The following is a 19,706-nucleotide window of genomic DNA, read 5'->3' as shown; positions in this document are numbered from 1 at the left end:
TGTTGATCTGGGAATACGAGGTGGCAATTACGAACTTTCCATGAGAAAGCTAGAGTCTAAATACATAATTGACTTTCAATGTCTAACCCCTTCGGGGCTTAATACAAGTGAGGAACTGTCAGTACATCTGTATGAAGAATAATTATGTATAATTTATGTCATTAATTCGAAAATTTGCTGTCTGTATTTTAAATATTTTAATTTTATTCACAGGTAATGTGGGGAACTGCTGGATACAATGAATCTGTTGAATACTACCATTGACACCATATGTATACTAAGTGTAATGTGCATGATTTGCCCACTGGGGCGAGAACTTGTTCCATGATTTTGGAAGTATCAGCAACCGATAATGGCTCTCGTATTGAACTATGTACCTACGAAACCTGGCATTACAAACGTACAACTTTAGCCCACTGGGGCAAGGACTTTGCAAGCTTGCATCACACGCGATAACAAAAGCAACATGAACCAATCGAATCAGGCTTAACACGAGCCTGTTGCTGAATACCCAATGAGAACCTGGGTTACGTATAGATGCATAACACGTGATCGCGACTTACGAAATACAGTATCTGTCGGGTGTTGTGACAACTCTGGTTGCATATGGCATAACATGGGTCTATTTAACCAATTTACAGGCTTGAATGTTGCTTGGTTTAAATAGTAGTGACATTTACGAACATATCCTACAATTAGTACATTGTGTTTTATTTTGATTCGTTCAATATGATTACGTTATACTAACGATATAACTCATGGCACAGTGATTAACTATGATATGTACATATAATGAAGTAGTGAAATGTATTGTACAAGTATCCTTACAATATGGCAGCCCGCATTACCATGGTGGTGATCTGTATACACTTGGGGGGGTGTTTTGAGCACTTTAAAAATGGCCGTCAATGTAATCAAGACGAGCGTGAGCAAGCCTTATTGGCGAAACGCGTCGCACTTTTTCACTCTGCTGAATAAATTCTGCAAACAAACTCCGGGCGTCCTGGCTTACTTCTGAAAAGAGGAGGTAATTGGGGTAAAAAAATGTAAGGCCTGTCGGTGGCCTATCCGGGACCGTTCCGCGACAGCCCAAGGTGCGCAAACCGGCATTGGAGGAGAAAATATATATATATATATATATATATATATATATATATATATACATATACATATATTACCTACTGGCGGTCGCCAGTAGGTATATATAGTTAGGATTTTTTCCCTATGGGATTTTTGAAAATTCTATGTCTAATAACTTTGGCGTTTGTGGACGGAATTGGCTGAAATTTTCAGGAAAATGGCACATTTTGTTTCTGAGCAGCCCCTGAAAATTTTGGGGGGGTTTGTCAAGGGGGGGCCGAGAAAAAAGGGGGGTCCCAAAACGCGTTTTTCCCATGTTAATTTCCATAGGGCGGTTGGCCTCACTTTTAGCGCGAACGGCTGAATGGATTTGCACGAAACTTGGCAAAATTGTAGGGACTGGTAGCCCGATGTGCCTTTTGTAGGTCTCAATATATGTGCTCCAGTGGATTTTGAGAAATTAACGTTTAAAAAAAGATATATATCTGTAACAGCGGACTGGGCAGCGGCCCAGGACGCGTACTTTTCGCGCAACGGAGCTTTGTGAAGCGAAGCTGATTGGTTCTCCGGCGTCTGTCAACATTCCAAACAGTCCGTAGCGGCCGCCATCTTGTCTCTCGGTAGGATTGAGAGACAAGAGGAGGCCAAAGCGAAGGGGGAAATGACCATAAGGGGGCATAGTAGATCCTTCCTGACCTCTTAGGTTTGATGTACCATTTTGCCAAGTTTGGTGTAATTCCGTTCAGCCATTCAGGCTGTAGACGTATGTAAATGTCCTATGGAAAATTGCATGGGGAAAACACATTTGAAAGTGTTGAAATTTAGAACCAATTAAAATGTTACTTTGGTTTTGTACTTGTGTGTGATGAAAGTTAATTGGTTATGTATATATGTCAAATGAGAGGAAACCACAGCCATTTTGTGATACTACTGTCTGAGGTACATTTGTGAGGAATTTTTGGTGGTGAATTTCTGGTGTTTGATTTACACAGTACTAACACTTTTCCTACTTTTAAAAAGGTGAGTTGTTAATTTGTAAGGGGAACTATGTTGTACACTTGAAGATAATTTGAAAAATGTTTTCTGTTATTTATTTGCAGTCCTTCTGTTATACTAAATACTTGATAAAGTTAGTTTTATATTATGTATTACTAAAAACGATAAATGAAAGTGATTATTTTTTTCTGCAATTTACAGCAAGCAATTTCAAAATAAAATGGCTCACAATGAAGAGACCGTGGCAATTTCTTTTGAATTGTCCACTACATTGATTGAAATTGAGAGCACCAATAATGAAACATTGTCACAAGGAGGACATGACTTGTATGATTCCATTAGATTGATTGAAATGGACAGCACCAAGAATGAAATATTGTCACAAGGAGATGACTTGAATGATTCCACTACGTTGATTGAAATTGAGAGCAGCAATAATGAAATATTGTCACAAGGAGGAGATGACTTGTATGATTCCATTAGATTGATTGAAATGGACAGCACCAATAATGAAATATTGTCACAAGGAGGAGATGACTTGAATGATTCCACTACATTGATTGAAATTGAGAGCACCAATAATGAAATATTGTCACGAGGAGATGACTTGAATGATTCCACTACATTGATTGAAATTGACAGCACCAATAATGAAATATTGTCAGAAGGAGGAGATGACTTGAATGATTTTTTTGATCAATCTCTTGATGGCGAATTTATCGAGTGTTTGGAGACCATAGAGTTACAAGAATCATTATTGCAGACTTTTCATGAGGACATTGCTGATGAGGACATGTTACTAGTTCTTTCAAATTTAGAAAATTCTGAAGAATAAATTTATATTTAGAAATCAAAAATTGTTTGAGACATTATTCATTTTTATTTTTAATTTATGAGGTTGTAGCGAAGTGATTGTAGTATAAAATGAGACTTATAGTATAGAGTGCAACATTTTTATGTTACATGGTAAGTTTACTCATATTTACTTCCCTTCTGCCACTATATTATCTCCAATGTGTATTTGACATCTCTTCTTCATCTCCGGCCTCCTTTCTCTCACTGTGTGTCTCCGATGCATCTTATCGCTGGTATTTTGTGTAATTACAGAAGAGAGTAAAATAAAATAGTTCGGAACGTGAAAAGGGGGCAAAGTAGAGTACTCCTCACCCCCTAGGCCTTTTTAGGCGGTCCCAAAAGGATCAGTTTCTGCTTTCCTGAGAGATTATGGTATGAGTTCCATATACCACAATAACTTGCATTACAACATGCAAGATATCTATCTCCTATTACCAACTTTTGGAGATATTCGCGCTAAGCGCGAATATCTCCAAAAAGTAACACCTGCCCTGAGCAGTTCTTAGCCATGTTATCCAATGGGAGGTGGATAACATGGCTAAGAGCATTAGCTCGGTAATGTATGAATATCGCTGAGTTTTTAGCGATATTCATGCATTGCGGCCGTTTATTATCGCATTTGTGATAAACCTTGATAATAGCAAGGTTTATCTTCGATAATTTCTGACGATGCTTAGCGGTAAAAAATTCGTTGGTAAGCATCGTTAGCGATAAATATCGCTTAACTTTGGTAATATGCCCCAACGTCTGTTAACGTTCGATTCGAAGGAAATGAGGAAGTGTTGAAAAACATTGTCTGCGCCATCTTGCCTTTCTTGAAATGCCACACTTTTGTCGTGCACGGCAGCTATTTTAGATGTCTTGACCAGACCCACTCTCTGCACGCTGTCGATTCGTAGCATGGCTCCTCACCCTCGCAACCATCTTCCCCAGGCACTGGTCACCCCCGCTCTCTGTCTTATGCATGGGCAATAAACCTCCCCCCATCTGCGCTGCTCTTCCCTGAGAATCACACTCTGTGCCCGCCCGACACCTCCCTTTCGCCCTATTCACTACCGCACCCTCTGACACTCCTCTTCCTCTGTGTCCGATTGTCCAGGCTGGTCCTAGGGTATCAGCTAGCCCTGCAGATGTAGTTTATGGCCCCAGCTGTAAAGAATCACCCCTCTTCAAAGGAGTTATAGTAGATCAAGGCCCACACCCGATGAGATCCGTCACACCACACGTGTTCCTACTATCTGAAAACTATCCTGTATTGTGATTGGGGAGGGGACCGAGCCTGAAGCGGAAGATTCCAGGAATGACTCTTTGTACATCAAAGATTTTACAATTATGTGTCACATTAAAAATATATAGCACTCCAACAAAGTAGTAGGAATATAAAACTTTAATAACATATAAATATATACAACAAAACAAAAACAGTAAAAACATTTAAACAACGAAGAGACCGTGGCAATTTCTTTTGAATTATCCAATAGATTTATTGAAATTGACAGCACCAATAATGAAATATTCTTGTCAGTAGCGGTCTGTTGTGCGAATAGTTCCAAGGCAGCAGAACGCGCTGAAATCTAGATGGCACGAAAGTGATGTCTAGCAAGTTGCCGCCCAGCACATAACGGCGTGGGGCGCCGCGGGGGTGAGTGAGTCCAGTAGGCACCACAGCTATTCTTACCGGCATTGCAGAATTACTGCTGGGGACAATGCCTGTGCTGTAGCAGGGTCACAGCAGAAACAAAAAGGATTCTGTTGAAGATGTTGTTGGTTTTCAATTTGAAAACAGTTCTGGTGTCAACTGCTATGCTAATGTAGTGGTTAATGTTTTGTTTTCTCTCGAAAATGTAAAAGAGGGGGAGGCAGTCCAAAGTTCCGTTAAAAGGGCAAAGGAAAGGATCGGTGGTTTGAACTATCAGTCAAAAAGGGGAGGGGGTGCAACAATTTTTCCTACCGGGTCACACTGTGCTTTCACCGGAAGTGAGGTCTGCAGGATTCTAGTAATTCAAAGTGAGGCTGGCGCCGACGTCCCGCGGATACAGTTTCGTCACTCCACGGGTGATCATGGCAGTCATTCCCCATCGGGGGTCGGAGACTCCCGCGGCTCCTCTAGAATCTTCAAGGTCGTGGAGGACTACGGTGGTGGAGTCAACCAGTGACCGGGCCATTTCTTTATGCTGGGCCCGCTCTTGCCAGGTCGACCGCCATTTTGAGAGTTCGGTAGCTACTGGCGATCGCGGGGTCAAATGAGCGGACGGGCTCCACCCTGCCGGGCGAGACGTTGCAGCATGGCCACAGTGGAAGAACTCTTTTCCGGGCGCCTGGAGCGCTGAGGGTGCAGCTGGGAAGCCTCCACTGGGGAGGTGGGAGAGGCCTGTTCGCACCGTCTCTCCCTCTCAGTGCACCCCACGGCGTCTCGCTTGATATTTGTTATGGCCGGACCAGGCGATGAGGACGAGGGGGGGGGGGTCGGAGGCATGTGCAAGACATCCCCCCCCAGGGTTGTTGCAGCAATTATACAAGAAAGAAGAAGTGTCCCGTCCGTCTTCGGGCCGGGCTTCCGGTAGATGTCGGCCGGACGCCCCTGGCTCTGGCCCCATGAACGGGTTTCTTGGTTTATCGGCTGCAGCCGGATCCCGTCGGCCTCGGCCCCCCGACCGTTGGTGGCCGGACCGGAAGAGCATGTGGCGGGACTACCTGCAACTCTCAAGGGCCACCGCGGCCGGACTGGGAGAGAGAGGGGAGGGTCGAGGAGACATTCCCCCCCCTGCAACTGTTCAGCGTTGTAAAGGCAATCCCCTGGCCGGGTCCCGCTGGTCTCGGCCTCTCCTCCGGCTACACCCTACGTTAGGATCTCCTGGCCGAGGCGTGGCAGCAGGACCTGCCTTATATGGGCTGCTCCCGGCTGGGCGTAGCCGGAACCCTGCCCCACCTTGGAAGTTTCCAGAGTGGGGGCGGATGTTCTACTGACTTGCATTTTCCCTAGTCTATCGATTTTTTTGGCGTGGCAGGCGGTGGGACAGCGAGGGGTGATTTGGTTTCTCTTACTGTTTTTCTGGTCTCTCACCAATGGCATATTTTAACGTTTTCTTGTTTCTAGGACATTAATAGGTTTTATCATTACGTTATGTTATCGTTTCTTTGTTCGTTGTTTAATAAAAGTTCATGTTCATCAGTGGCCTACTGATTTTCGTTTTCCTATTCTTTTCTTTCCAGGTTGTTTCATGCTAAAGTTTCTGTTAACAGGATACAGTGATCACTTCGTTATTATTGCATATGTCCTTTTCACTAGGGGTGCTCTCTGGTCGGGCCAGATGACGTATGTCTAGTAAATGGTCCGGGTGAAACAGGTGCATCAATCAGTGGGGAGTAGATAGGCATGACAGATTACAACGGGGGAGAAAGGTCCGCATTACGTACCCTTTCACTACTTGCAAAGATTTTCCTACGTTTATTTGCAAACAGGGAATACCTCCAAAAAGAACTAATTCCCAAACAGTCAATGTTCGGACAATCAATCAATCAATGAGGAATGAAATAGGTACGACGTGTTAAAGGCTTGCGTTACCTACCCTTCACTATCTGCAAAGGGAGAGAGAATATTCCTATTCTTCCTCGTTTGCAGGCAGAGAAGATCCTTAAGAGAACCAACTTCGAACAATTCAATGCTCGATTCAAACAATCAACAAGGGGTACTGTGAACACAAATGAACGCCGCTTATGTACATACGCATTGCTATTTTCAACAGGTTGTTCCTAATGTTTCTATTTTAGCGAGGTCAAAAAGAGATCCCATTAGTGGCCTACTGATTTTGCTCGATTCCTTTTGTTTTTTTACACGGTTTTTCGCTATCTGCAAAGACTAAACAGAGTATTGCGACTCTGTGCTTGTTTGTAAATAGAGAATGAACCAAAGAGAACAATCAATCAAATGGAGAGAGAAGCAGGCACGACGGATTACAAAGGGGGCAAAGGGCTGCGTTAACTACCCTTCACTATCTGCAAAGAGAGAGTACTCCTAATAGAAATGAGGGGTGGGGGGCAGCATTCAAAGCAGATCAGTGTGCATAAACACGAAAATGTTTTTACTTACCACGTACTTGACATTCGACAGCTTATGATATTTGCTATTAAAAAACCATTGAAATTCACTGAAAAAACCATAGGTTATAGACCATATATAGTTAGGAATTAGCATTTACAAAACCTTGAAAATTCACTGAAAAAACCATAGGTTATAGACCATATATAGTTAGGAATTAGCATTTAAAAAACCTTATTTTACTCACACAAAACCATTGAAATTCCATATATAGTTAGTTGCACTAACTATATATCGCGCACCCGCAATCCACTGCTGATGATGTCACATATTACATCATTCATGACATGGTCAGTGACATCACTGATGACATCACTGATGACATCTCAAATGACATCACTGATGACATCACTGATGACATCTCATTTGACATCATTCGTGTGCTAATACGATAAACCTCTTCAGACTCTAATATAACCTTAGATACACTCAGTGTATACAGAAACTCACACACTGTCACTCATCCATGGAGTTACTCACACACCTAGTCAGTCATGCAAAGAAACAATCTCACCTCCATTTCCTCAACTATACAGTTATACACACCCTACTTATTCAAGCATATACTAACACATATTTACTCTCTTATACAATCCCTGATACAAGTTCACAATGATCCATACAGCTACTCACACATTCAGTGGCTCTCATGCACAGTTATTTATATATGCCAACTCTCACATGTACTGTGTTTTACATATGTACTTACTTTGACATGTAGCACTGAGATATCCATTCACTCACCAATGCACTCATGCACACAGTCAACCACCCATACAGCTGTTTCCACATGCACTTTTGAACCCATACATCTAGTGAATCAACTGCTCACACATCTATGCACAGAGTCATACACCTCCCAGCCACCCACACACACACTCAGTCTCCCATACAAATACTTGAGCAACCAATCAATAACCCATATACTTACTCATATAGCTACTGATCAACACATGCAGCAGTTTACAGAACAACAAACATAATGATGCACAAATTAAGACAGTTTAGTCACTAACCCGTGCACTCAGTGAGACACATTTAATCACTCACTCATACAGTCAGTCATGCACCTACTAAATCCTTCGTCCAGACACTTATACATCCACTCATTCTTCAATATGTAAGACATATTTAAACTTTACAGAAACAAAAAATCACTGGATGTTGTTATCAGTGATGTCATCAGTGATGTCATTTGAGATGTCATCAGTGATGTCATCAGTGATGTCACTGACCATGTCATGAATGATGTAATATGTGACATCATCAGCAGTGGATTGCGGGTGCGCGATATATAGTTAGTGCAACTAACTATATATGGAATTTCAATGGTTTTGTGTGAGTAAAATAAGGTTTTTTAAATGCTAATTCCTAACTATATATGGTCTATAACCTATGGTTTTTTCAGTGAATATACATATATATATATATATATATATATATATATATATATATATATATATATATATTCTCTGAAAAATCTAAAGGTTACCGGAAAGTTATAGTTACGCTCAGATTTCACTTGCACAGAATCATTGAAATTAAGCAGTTATATTTACCCGAGCTAAGAATAACTTATGCCCTCGCATTTCACTGCCTATGACCCCATATAGTACATCCCTCATGACATGTTCAATGATATCACTGATAAACACATCCATTGATTGCGAGTGTTTTCTAAAACTTCTGAGTGTTGAACACATATACTAAGATAACACAAAAGTTAAATTAGTAAACTTTGTGTAGTACTAATGAGTGATACTATTTCTAACATATATTATGTGAGTGACTGTGTGTGGGTGTGTGAGTGACTGTGTGTGGGTGTGTGAGTGACTGTGTGTGGGTGTGTGAGTGGCTGTGTGTGGGTGTGTGAGTGGCTGTGTGTGGGTGTGTGAGTGGCTAAGTGGGTATGAGAAGCTGTATGGGTAAGAGAGTGGCTGTGTGAGTGGCTGTATTGGTGGGTGAGTGCCTGTGTGAGTGACTGTATAGGTGGACGAGTGGTTATGTCAGTGGCTGTATGGGTGACTGAGTGACTGGGTGTGTAAGTGTCTGTATGGGTGAGTGAGTAGCTATTTGAGTGGGTGGTTGAGTGTGTGTGTGTGAGTGGCTGTATTGAAGAGTGTCTGTATGAGTAGCTGTATGGGTGAGTCAGTGACTGTGTGAGTGACTGCATGGGTGAGTAATTAGCTGTGGGAATAGGTATATGGGTGAGTGGCTATACGAGAGACTGTATGTAAGTGGTTCTGTGAAAGAGTAAGTGGGGGTGTGAATGGGTGTATGAGAGGTTGCGTGGGGGTGAGTGAGCCATTAATGGCCCTGGGGACCCCATTCTCTGTGGCTGGTTCATAAGATATGTGACATAGTGGTTTCCATGCCCATACCAGCAGGGACAGGGAAACCTGTGGTTGCTGTCACTTGGCGGGAGCATTTTTAAAACTCCCGCCAAACGTGAGCAAACACAAAGTCTGCTCACATATTACATCACTCATGACATGTTCTAGGATATAATTTATGACATCAGTGAATACATCACCAATGACATCATCCAATGAGTGTGCTGTTTTTTTTTTTTTTTACAGTTTATAGAGTGACTGGTATCTACAGTGTAAATTTTGCTACCTACTTTTCTACAGCCAGTGACCAGCTGATGGGAATAAGTGTTTACACGTAGGTGTGTTGAGGTATTGAACACATTATAAATATTTGCATTGAAGATTAGCCCTGTGTGTAGGTGACAGTTGACAACTTTTGTCCAGCATGTTCCACACAAGTTTTTAGGCTCTGCAGAAAAAGTCTACAATAGGGCAAAGATTCTACAGCTAAGTATTTTAAGAATCCTGGAATTATTAGACTGAATCGTCTCAGCATGCCAATTTCTACAAACCATAGAAGACTCTGTGCAAAAAATATCAAACTATGTACATGTGATTTTGTTGCTTCGGAATGCGGGCTACCTGTAAAAACTGTCACCATATTAAGTGTTAGAATTTAAAAATATGCTTCTGCATTGTTTTATGCAAGTTAGAATTTGCTGCACCATTTTGTATATGGCCACCATTTGGAATTACAATCAAAACTGGTCCTTTGCTATTTCCAAGACAAGACCTAACCTAGGTTTTGTTTCTCTGAGGCTAAGTTCTGCTTTACTAATGAATACACTGTTCTTATTAGTGCATTACTTTCTCATTAGATATAGGCCTTCTCCCACTTGTCTAGTGGTGGGCACAGGCAGAGTGACCTTGAATAGCAGATAACGTGTGCCCGGCGTCAGAATCAAAACTTACTCCTTTGTAATTTACTGTCCAGCTGCATCTGCTTGGAAAATTCAAAGGTGGGCGTGCTTTTACTGGTTTCGAAGTGTACAAAATGTATTGTTATGCTTGCTGATGTCAGTCCCTCTGCAGCACTTCCTAGAGACTAGGGAGACAGGGCTCCGCTCTGAGTGTACTCCGGATAAACAGATATCAGTTTGTATTCACGACTGTCTGATCCATTCTTCATTTGGTCTGGAAGGCTGAGAGGTGGTCTTGTATGACCTGGGTGACCCGAATCGGGTCACTTCCGTCATATGAAGGCTGCAGTTAGTATAATCTTAAGCACCTTCAGATGTTGTTGCATAGAGTGTACACTGTTCTTAGTAGATACTTTTTAATACTTTGCAGTGCATTTCGCATGAGTTTTACTGTCCGCAAATAGTGTGGTATAAGGTAACCTCTCTCAATAGAGTGAATACTGTGTACAATACCCACTTCTTCACTCATATCACTTCATTTCTCAATGTAGGTTTGGTGACTGTCCGTGATTTGACACAGATAAAAGTGGTCTGTAGCAGGGTATTTCTTTTCTCAAAAAGATGTTCAGTATTTTTAGGAACTTGGCTTTCTCTGAACAGTTGTATACAGATTGAACATTGTATGCAATGAGGGTTTCACACATATCTGTGGTTGACTGTGAATATGAACTATGCTACCCGTGAAGTGTATGTTATAGGTCAATGTGGCAACTAATCCTTGCTAACTACACCTAAGGGAGTTGTTTCTGTGCTGGCACTAATGATGCCTCAAATTCCTCTGAGCTATTTTGTACTTACTCTCAGAGCTCTAATGCTATACCTGTTAACAGAGTAATGGGTACAAATGAAACTTGGATGATGTCATCAATGATCTCATTTGAGTTGTCATCAGTGATGTCATAAATTATGTCACAGAACATGTCATGAGTGATGTAATATATGAAGGTGCAAGCAGTGCCCGGCAGGGGCGCAAGTTATAGCTAGATTTGCTAACTATAAGTAGTGAATTTCTGTGCTTTTCTGTAGTTAAAAACGTTAATGTGGTCACTGACAAATTCACTTAACCCCTTCCATGCTCATGACAAGCTCAGCTCGTCATGGCATATACCTCTCAGGTGCTCATGACGAGCTGAGCTCGTCATGACCACACCCGTTTTTATTGCTGTCCAGCACAGCAGGGGAAACTCTCTAGCAGCGATGAGGTTAACTATAACGGTACCTTAAAACATTTTTTTTTCAGTGAATATACCTATCACAACTAGAACCAAAATTCAGAGCGAGGGGGGAAACTAATTCTTCCAGCAATAGGCGGAGCGAGATGCAAGGGCTGTAAGAAGGGGTGAAAACATAAAAAATCCTTGTTAACAAGTAAATAGTCTTTTAAAGACCTCTGAAGTACTCGGGTGTGGCTGCAATAAGACGGTCGCCAGCCAGGGAAGCTGTCTCAACCCGTTCTGACACGCACAACAGGGGGATAAGGGCGCTTGGCGTACGGGGAAGTGGTGTAGAGTAGAGTGACTTACAGTGGAGTAGCCTAGATTAGAGTAGCATACAGTGGAGTAGCTTACAGTGGAAAAGCATTGAGTGTAGTAGACAGAGCGGAGTTACATTCAGTGGAATACAGTAGATTGGATTAGAGGAGAGGAGTGTACAGTGGGTGTTGCAGAGTGTGGAAAACTGTTTAAGAGTGGAGTGGTATAGAGTATAGCATTGTAGGTTGGAGTGAATCAGAGAAGAGTAGAATGTGATTGAGTTGGGTACATTGGAGTGGTATAGTGGTGTAGAGTCAAATGGCATACAGTGCCGTTGAGTAGAGTCGAGTAGAGTGGACTAATGTGTTATAGAGGAAAGTGGAGATAACTGTGGTGGAGTGGCATAGAGAGAGTTGTGTAGAGTAGAGTTTGGTAGAGTGGCATAGAAAGAACTGCAGTGTTGTACAGTGACCAACGAGAACAGTGATGTACAGTGGAATAGCACAGAGCGGAGTAAAGTTTGGTAGAGTGGAGGGGTGTACACTGGAGTTGTAAAGCGGAGTAGACTCGAGTGACAGAGTGGAGTGATGTAGAGTGCAGCATACATTACAAAAGTGTATTGATTTAGTCGTTTATTTGGGAATTTTATATAGTGCCAAATGATGCCTTATGGCCACAATTGAGTGCTTAATGGCACATTGTTATGTAAATGAAGTTATTCCTTAAGCATAATTCCATGCTGCATTACAGTTTTCTTTAATTAATATTTTGACGTTGTGATTTTGATAAATTGTTTCATTATGTACACAAAACATTGTACATGACATTGAATAGGAGCCTGTATTGAGTAAAGCTTGTAAACAGATTCCATTTTTTTTAAGTTTAAGAAAAAAGTAGCAGAAAACAAGAGTTGTTGATTGAAGCATATTTGATATAGGATAAAGGATCCCCGTAGTATTTTATATGAATATTGCTCATCCATGACCATACAGCGGATCGATAACGAAAGCAAGGAGCATGCATTATGGCTTCATAGTTCAACTGCAATGAATTTTTACAACTGAGCAGCAACATAATTTTTTTATTACAGGAAACTGAAGACACGAGAAATCACACATAAAATGGAAATTCGAGGAGTGTTTTTTCTACAGGGATTGCAGGCTCTCATGTTTTATAAAATGATTAGAAAAGGAAACAAGACAAAGGTAAATATCACATGACATTTCGAAGTAATGTGTACCTGTAACAAACAACAAAATGGGCATAAGCAGCAACAATCCAGTTGTGATGGCCGGCCACTATCAACACCTTGCGTGGATCCACCGGAAGACCTAATACACCAATGACAACAAAACAGATGCATCAGTCAAATCTGAGTGGATCCCTGTTCTTATACAACAAATTAGGATCAAAATGCATTTTATTATTTGCCGATTTCAATTTTACAATAGAATTGCAATCAGGCTGCTTTTGGCATACAGATGTCACTTTGCTACTTAAATAGAGACTGAAAAGATCATGATAGCTACAACTGTGATATCAGTCTCTAATCAAACTGACCTATGGGTTTCCTAAGGGAAAGAAACATGTTACAGGCCAACCATAGGACATTTACATTCTGATAGCTTCCAAGGAATTATTCTGAAAGGCAGGTCACCTAGGATTTTCTGTGTAGGGGCTAATACTTTCTCTTTTATTAGTGTTCTCACATGTTAAACTACTTTCAAAAATAAACTATTAACAGAAACCTATAATCCCATCCTACAAATACCAACGTGTTGAGTTTTCCTAATGTTCTCCAAGAGATTCCAGGGTATTCCTATAACAAACCCTTATAGAGCAAACAAGAATCACATAAAGCACATAAAGCACTCAAAACTATGAATTCTCTTAATGACAGAGACGTAGAACAATATGAATGTTCCTATTATCTATTTTGTGATAATTACACATGGTGGCAAAAGAAAACGAAGTGTCAAAACACTATAATGGATGATCCGTCTCTTCTCTTCAACCATAATTTAAAAAATAATCATTTGTATGCATAGTATGGATACTTAAATATTGTACTAGTTTAAATCCCAGTTGCTATACCCTAATATCAGGAAAATAAATGCTAACTGAACCCATCAGTCATACACTCTGCAAAACTCTGCAAAAAAAGTGAAATTCCCAATATATTATTCCTTCCCCCTCCCCCAGCCATACTAAAGACTGCACAGTACACTAAATAATCTCCAAAAATGAAGAGTCATCCTCTGCCAAACATAAAACAAAGCAAAGGATTATCTTGTTATGAGCCCCAATGTATCCAATATAGGCCTAGGTAGTTACACGACCTTTTACCAACATTTGTCCTACCTTGCTCTACATAATGGCTCTGGTCAATCAATAGAAAATGCAAGATAATGTGGCTGTCAACATCCTCTTGTCTATCTGAAAGCCAACTAGCTCATCTGAAATAATCATATGTTGGTAGATGCAAGGCCACAAACCAAAAAGATCTCTAATGGTAACACAGGTTTACTTTTTAGTATGATAGAGAATTGGACCTGGCCCTTTGCAGATGGTGAAAGATCTTGCGAGTAGCTCTCAGTCACTGATATGGAGCAATTGTGTTTAAGGTGACCACTCTGCCCCCCACCCTTAACTGGGGTAGTCCCAAAATGGAGGGGGTGTTTCCGATTCCATCAGTTGCAGCTACCAAGTAGTGTCTCTGCTGGTTAATGTGTTCATGTTTGAACAAAGCCACCATTTGATGATTGCGTGTGAGGAGCAAGGAGGGGCTCGCTGTTGCTGATTCAGCACTTAGGCGGGAAGGCGGGCGGATGGTTCAGCTTCTGCTGTCCTTCCTGCCAGAGGAGGAGGAAAACATTCAGGAGGAAGTGGGAAAATGCGAAAGCATTTCCAGCACTGGCCATGCCAGACAGTCGTGTGGCAGTACGACGGTAAGCACAATAGGCTGCGGGCACCCCGCGTTGCATGGAAGTGGGCGGCATTAGGCAGGTGGGGCTTCTGCCCACTCGAGGCATCCACCACGGCGTCCAAGTGCCCTTCCCCCGCTGAGCCCTGGACTCTGCTCCCAGCTCAGGGGCCCACATACTTATAAAGCTCAGACTTGTGCTTTTTTGCTTTCTGCGGTCTCTTCTGTGGTGGTGGTGATAGCTTTCGAGGTGCCACCCTGTGTGTTCCCTGGGAGGGTGACTCACAGATTGACATAGGTCACTGTGGCAAGGGGGATTGTTCCTTAGTTTCTACACAGGCACTGGTGCTCGAGGTCTAATGCAGCTGGCGGGAATTGCTTGGGGAGGGGTGGGGTCAGGCAGAGTGGGGATTGGATTTTCTTGTAGCCCTGGTGTGGTCACTTTAGGTGCCAGCATAGTCAATCCCTGTGGTCACCCTGCACCTGGTGCCCTAGGATCTCCCTTGGCCCTGCACCTCTGCAAACTAGAAGAAATTACCAGAGAAACTGGGGCTATGTCGAAACTTGTCAGCTGCGCCCATCAGTTATTGTAGGCAGTGCTTTAAATGGGGAAAAAAGTATGCAGGTACTCATTTAAATGTGGCGAGTGGGTGGGGCAAGGGACGGGGCTAAAGGCAAGACATGCCAAGCTTATTGACTTATATATTATTTGCAGCACATACCAAAACACAAGAAATGTGTTTCTATAAACAAAACAGATTAATTTGTCATACAAAACGAAAGTCAAACACTGAGGTATTTTAACAATTCCTTATTTTGTTTTATTTCTCTCGTTTCTCTCTCACAAAAAAATGCATACACAAGCAGGCAAACAGACAGACATAAGCAGACACTCACACCAAAGAATCAGGTGGGATTAAAGCCCTTTAAACCTCCTTACCTCCCATGGCTATCCTCATTGTGCTATCACTGGTCTGCTTCGATTCCTTGCAACACAGCATGACGGCGAGCGCCCAGATATCATGCAAATGATCCCATGCTGAATAGTTCAGCTGGGGCTCAGCTCTGGGCTCTAAAAGTGCTTTGGCTGTCATAGCGACAGGGTACCACCACTAGCAGCTAATGTGCCTACCCTTCATGAGTACCGGTACTCTACACAGCAGTAGAAAAGTGCCAGTACCCAGAGTGATAAAAATAAAAAAGTGCCGGTCCTCAGTACCTGTGAGCACCGGCCCGATTCGTAGGAGATTAAAAGCGGGATTAACCCCTCCGGCGCTTATGACGAGCTCAGCTCGTCATGAGGCACAGTGGAGCTGTGCCTCATCATAACAGCCATGGTTCGCCCACGAGGGGCTAATTCCCCTCCTGTGTGGGGCGTTCCATTGAGTGGGCGGAGTCATGAGCACAGCTCCGCTGTGCAGCATGACGAGCTGAGCTTGTCACAAGCACCGCGGCGGAGCGCGCGGCCCCCTCCCCCCGCACCATGGGGGAATCACGCTGGAACCCTACAGAAAATGTTAAAATAAACTAAGATCCACTGGGTTTTCCCACAAGGGGTCAGAAAATTGTAAGAGAGGTGAAACCCACCTGCAAACAAATCATTCAACCAGCTAACCCTGCCAAGCAATCCAGGGGGTACATAAGGAACCCTGCACATGACTGAAAGCTAAACAGCACAAACTGAGGGTGATGACCCTGCAGATGCACAACTGCCATAGGTCACAGGGGGCATGACCAACATCTCCCACAAATCCAATGTCTCTAATGAATCAAATGAAGAACATTAAAGCGGATATAATACTTTTATCTGTTTCACTCAATGGTCAGGAAGCTCAAAGATGAAGACACTGGCAAAGTCCCATTACAGAAATAGTAGTGTCCAAATGGCAACAAGAATGCACTTCAGTGGTCCACCACCAAGCCCAAGACTTTCAGAAGGTGTAAGAGTCAAGGCTACATCGGGTAACAACTGATTTTAACCATTCCATCAACAGTGCAATGGAGTGCAGGTAGGTAAGAACACCTGTCTGCACCAGTAAAGACATTTACCTTAGAGATTTGTGTGTTATTTAAGATTTGACTAATGTGGGACACGCACCAAAAATTGGGCTAGGTCTCAGCTGCATGATTTAAAGTATACAGCTATACACAATGTAATTTAAATGGATGGGAAGCAGTCCAATAAACTCCCAAACCCATTAGAAATGGAAAACGTAATTAAGAAAGTGACTATCCTAATTTGGTGAAGGGAACCAGAAGCAAGACTTTTTTTAATTTGCAAGTTAAAAAGTATCAAGAAATTATGAAGCACTGCTGGTTGTAGTGTACTGGGATTTTTGTGTGCTTATAGGTAGACTGCTATGGAATCGGAGTCGGGTAAAACTACGTGGTTCCACTGTCAATACATTTACCTTATGCCTTTGGGGGTTACTTGAAGTTTGGCAAATGTGGGACTTGTGCCAAAAAATGGCACATGTCTCATCTGCCCAATTAAAAGTGTTCAGGCAAACATACAAATGAAATGGGTGGGACATCTGCTAACATTTGGAATATGTCCACACAGCTGCAAAACTGTAAATAATCTCCGTTTTAAGAGCAAGTTCACTGTGGCAGGCAAGATGCTATAGCAGGTGCCAATCCCTTCAACAATGGATATTGTGTACCCAGGTATATATTAAACACTTCAATTTTGGAACCAAATTCTCTGACTAAAACTAACTTGAAAACTTGTAGCCACTAAGATGAGAAAACTACTGGGATAACTTTGCTGCCTTTTCCTAGTCACGATTGATACTTTTGGACTTAGTCATTTTTTTGGAGCTCAAACTTTAGCTGTTCCATAGTCGCCTCGATCCTCCAGCCAAAATGCTCAGTGAGACAAAGCAGCCGGTCTTTGTCATGAAGGGAAGGTCTTTTTCGGGAAGCATTAGCAAATTTTCCTGGTTCTACAGAGGTCCAAAAAATGGATGTATGACATTACAACGCATGCATTTACCACACATGCCTTTACAACACGGTTTTTACAACGCAAACCTTTACAACGCATAGCGCTTTGGGGTGCTGGATCGTGAATAGTTTAATTTACTATTCCAACTCCAGTCCCCGTGGACACTAGGGAAGGTGTTGGATAGTAAATTAAACTTATTTCCTATCCTAGAGCACCCCCCAGTGCAATGCGTTGTAATGGTTTGCGTTGTAAAAGTTGCGTCGTAAAGGCACTGCGTGGTAAAATTTGCGTTGTAAAGGATGTTTCCCCCCAAAAATATACTAAGTCCCAATTTTCAAGGATGCTGGAAAACATCTTCCTAGTGTAGCTCCTGTATCGCTGGGGGACACTTTTAGGAACCAAGCCATACAGTTCAGCAGCGGAGGCAAGCTCAGCCATGACCTCCAGCAAGGGCTCAAGCAAGGTTCAGTTCTATCACTAAAAACTTGTCAGGAAAGGTTCAGTTCCATCACTACAAACTTGTCAGTTGTTTCTTCCACAGAAGAACTCTTGTCTTCAGCCTTTTCTATGACAAATGCTACTGGAGGCCAGGTTGCAAAGCCTTCTAGAGCACTGCTATGGTAGCACCCACCACGTGTGCCCACCTCTTTTCAACACTTCCCACTCCTGCTTGTACTCGACCCTGTGGGCACTCACATTAGCCCTCTCACAGACCTGCAAAGCGCTAGGAGTTTGGATGTCAGCAGATGGCTCCTGAGCTCTTTTAGGCACTTGCAGTGGCTGGAGGGCATATCAGAAGCAAGTCTTGAGCGAGGTGTGCTCTGCAGAAAATGTGCATTACTTGCTCCAATCTCTGCAGTTCTTTTCTGCAGGCCGGATATACATAGGTGCCATGCCCTCATTGCTTTAGCAGTACTTGCCTTGTTCTGCTGGGAGCAGTGGAGTATTGATGGCTGCTGTTGTTCCTTGTTGTCATTTCCTGTTGCTATCTCCAAACAACAGAAGTCTTTTTAGGTGAGATTCAGTAGTGCTCTCATAACAACTAAGTTGTTTCTGGCCTGAGAACTTCGATATATGGTCGGGCCTGGGGTATGTATGCATTTCAGTATCTGAAGATAGAGGGTCTGTGAGGCAACAGGACTCCTGGTATTCTTTCTGATTTGTCATTTTTCAATGATTCGTCAGGTTTAGCGGTGTGTAAGGTAGAAGACATTTTAAAAACTGTCTAGGGGAAGGTCACGTCTCAAAATGTGTGCCTATTGTAAAACGTGAAAGGTACTAGATTGGTGAAAGGTACTGCGTTCTTTCAGTAAGAGGATGGTAAGGTCTCTTGAAAAGGAACAAGACGAGATGGAATGCTTTTTGCGCTCAAAGTAAGGACTAATATCAGTGTAAGACTTGAAGCAGTAAACATTGCAGCCTCAAGGGTTAGGATATGGATGCGTGGACAAGTGAAGCAGAACGCTTATGATATATCTTACCTTATTCTTGCAAGGATATCTAAATATGTCCATAATCTATGGGCTGTACATTATTGCAGATGATATCAGATAGACATACCACACTAATTCTTCCCATATTGTTAAATCTCTAACTCCCGCAGCATCCTTCCTAATTCCCTTCCCCCCGTTTTCTGTGTCTGAGCAACCACCAGGTAGTTTTAGGGTTCTTGCATCTGTAGTGAATGCTGATGTCTAAGGCTCAGAGTTCACACACTGCTTCACACTTCTCTCATCAGTCTGATGCGCTCAGCACCTCTCACATCCAACACAGGCATTCCAGAGATTCAATACCATCCCCTAATGCATCTACATTCGATACAGATACCCTGAAGCTACCTGATGGTGAACGGGCACAGACACAACCAGTCTCCCTAAATGTAACAAGTGTATTTATATATTACTCACCTTTTACACTAGTCCTGAATAGCTACAAACACGTTTTTTTCTCAGACAGACAACATTATTAAAATTAAACACTCTCCGAATGACAATAATGAAAAGTAGGAAGCACCACTGAGAATGCAAAAGGATGCTAACCAA

General features: G+C 42.4%; 1 protein-coding gene across 1 annotated transcript in view; it reads right to left on the bottom strand.

Annotated features, from left to right (window-relative positions):
• KCTD3 (potassium channel tetramerization domain containing 3) overlaps nucleotides 1–19,706 on the bottom strand; it is a 339,598-nt gene that overhangs the window by 108,534 nt on the left and 211,358 nt on the right. Inside the window, exon 8 of the mRNA XM_078649783.1 lies at nucleotides 13,035–13,125. Coding sequence (XP_078505909.1) covers nucleotides 13,035–13,125 — 91 coding nt within the window. The remainder of the gene's footprint in view (nucleotides 1–13,034; nucleotides 13,126–19,706) is intronic.

This window comes from Lissotriton helveticus, chromosome 6 (genome assembly GCF_964261635.1).
Source record: "Lissotriton helveticus chromosome 6, aLisHel1.1, whole genome shotgun sequence".
Classification (NCBI taxonomy): Eukaryota; Metazoa; Chordata; class Amphibia; order Caudata; family Salamandridae; genus Lissotriton; species Lissotriton helveticus.
The sequence above is the reverse complement of the archived record's forward strand: the minus strand, read 5'-3'. Positions and strand labels throughout refer to the sequence as shown.